The sequence below is a fragment of the Lactuca sativa genome, chromosome 7, assembly GCF_002870075.4.
Source record: "Lactuca sativa cultivar Salinas chromosome 7, Lsat_Salinas_v11, whole genome shotgun sequence".
Taxonomy (NCBI): Eukaryota; Viridiplantae; Streptophyta; class Magnoliopsida; order Asterales; family Asteraceae; genus Lactuca; species Lactuca sativa.
The window spans coordinates 21,380,560-21,382,624 of NC_056629.2; the positions used below are offsets into that span (position 1 = coordinate 21,380,560).

Here is a 2,065-nt window from a genome sequence, read left to right on the forward strand (position 1 = left end):
TGTATGTGGTTATGTGATTATGTGTATGGTATATGGTAGTTTGGGAAGACTCACTAAGCTTCGTGTTTACGGTTTTCAGTTTTGGTTTCAGGTACTTCTAGTAGCAAAAGGAAGAGCTTGGGATGATTGGGTTGCACACACCACGATGATTTAGCCTGTGATGTTTACTCTGATGTTTTAATATGACACTCTGATAATGTTTTGAAATACTTTAACTTATGTTTGATGAAAAGTTTTGATAACTGTGGTTTATTAAATAGTTTAAAACAAAATTTTTGGTCATATTTTGGGGATGTTACAAGGAAGGGAAAAATCATTGGGTGGGTATGAGAGAGTAAGGGGAGGATTTGAGGTTAATCCATCGACTACGGAGGCGAGGTTAAAAATGATTATGGAAGTAGTGAGACAGTAATGTTTTATTAGGGGTAGGGTTATTTATCTTTTGTTTTTAATTAAAATTACATTTGGAAAATTATAAAACATATAGAAAAGGGATAAAGTAATTTTATATGGATCAGACACGAACTAAACAAAAAAAAAAAATTAAAAATCACAAGGATCATCATCTATGTAACCAAAAGAGGTTAGGGACAGGAACATGCGAATCTGAAAAACAAAAGGGACCCATTATGTAAATTTGTCTAAAGTTTGTCCGATATTATCGTTTTGCCTCTGTAAAAATATTTACAAGGAATAAACCGTTTCTGACACGTGTAATCCACTCGCGTCCAACTGAGAGTGGGGAATGTGGAATTACCGCTCCGTCTCTGTCAAACATTTTCTAACTTTCACAACCTCGTCTTCTAGTCTCGCCATAATGTACTTGTGCTATAGACGGTCCCAGTTCAACATTATTTAAATCAAATCCACTCTAAATTCACTCCAAATTCACTTCAAATTCAAGTGGATGTTGTTTCTTGATTCAAACCTTATATATACAACTCTATATGATCATCATATCGCTTCATTAATTACACTTGGGTCGCGAGAAAATCAAGAGTCCGATCCCCGGAGCTGCTGTCTTGTTATGATCCATGGCGAAAGGCCGGAGACTTACAATCAGCCAGAGCGAAAGGTTCCTGGGAAGCTACGGATACAGCGGAAACACCCGCAACACAGAGGACGACGGTGTAGAACTCGGCGAAGATGACGTTTGGTACTCTATGGTTGATGAAATGGTTAACAATGAAAACAACGGAGGCGATCATCGTTCCATCAATAGCGATTGGTACTCACGCGCCCCTAAGGGTGGTTCCACGAAGAGCCTCCGTCGTTCCTGTGTTCTGACTCCTGGTTCCGCCGGCGGGCTTTCCGTGGCGTTTGATGATCAGCCGGTAAAGCATATGGTGGCGTCGCAGCGGATTATTCACCAGTTCCGGAACGACAGGGACAGGTTGGCGTCTCCAAGTCATGTTGCCACATCGGCACCAGTGAACGTGCCTGACTGGTCAAAGATTTACCGAGTTGACTCGGTTGAATCGATGCATGACTCGGATGATGGGACAGATGAACATGACTCGGAAATGGTCCCACCCCATGAGTATTTAGCTCGGAGCCATAGAACGGCTGCCAAGTCGGTTTTTGAGGGTGTAGGTCGGACCCTTAAAGGCCGGGACATGAGCCGGGTTCGAGATGCTGTTTGGAGCCAAACCGGATTCGATGGTTAGCCCAAATATATATAAAAAGGGAAAATTTCTTTATTTTTGTCATTGTTTAGACCGGAAAATGAATATATTTGGATTTTTAACCATACTCCAAAGAAGAACTAAACTTTTATTGCGTGATATATAAACTGATAAACATTTATAACTTTTTTTTTTTAAAAATAATCTTGTACATTCATTAGTTTTTTGTTAGAGTTTTTTCAATTGTTATGGTAGATCTTATAGATTTACAATCAACGGTCTATATTATAAGAAATCTAGTTAAATAATATAAATACAAATTGGTGACTCTCATAAATAAATTAAGGCCCCAAATATAAATTGATGAAAAAACTATTTTATTATGGAGCTTATAAAATTTGACGAGGTGGTGCTTATATATAATGAAAAAGTATCATAAC

General features: G+C 38.5%; 1 protein-coding gene across 1 annotated transcript; it reads left to right on the plus strand.

Annotated features, from left to right (window-relative positions):
* The first annotated feature begins 951 nt into the window (after window positions 1–951).
* LOC111890974 (uncharacterized) lies at window positions 952–1,752 on the plus strand. The gene has a single exon (XM_023887053.3). The coding sequence runs from the start codon at window positions 1,035–1,037 to the stop codon at window positions 1,665–1,667; it is 633 nt and encodes a 210-aa protein (XP_023742821.1). The 5' UTR covers window positions 952–1,034; the 3' UTR covers window positions 1,668–1,752.
* Window positions 1,753–2,065: the final 313 nt, after the last annotated feature.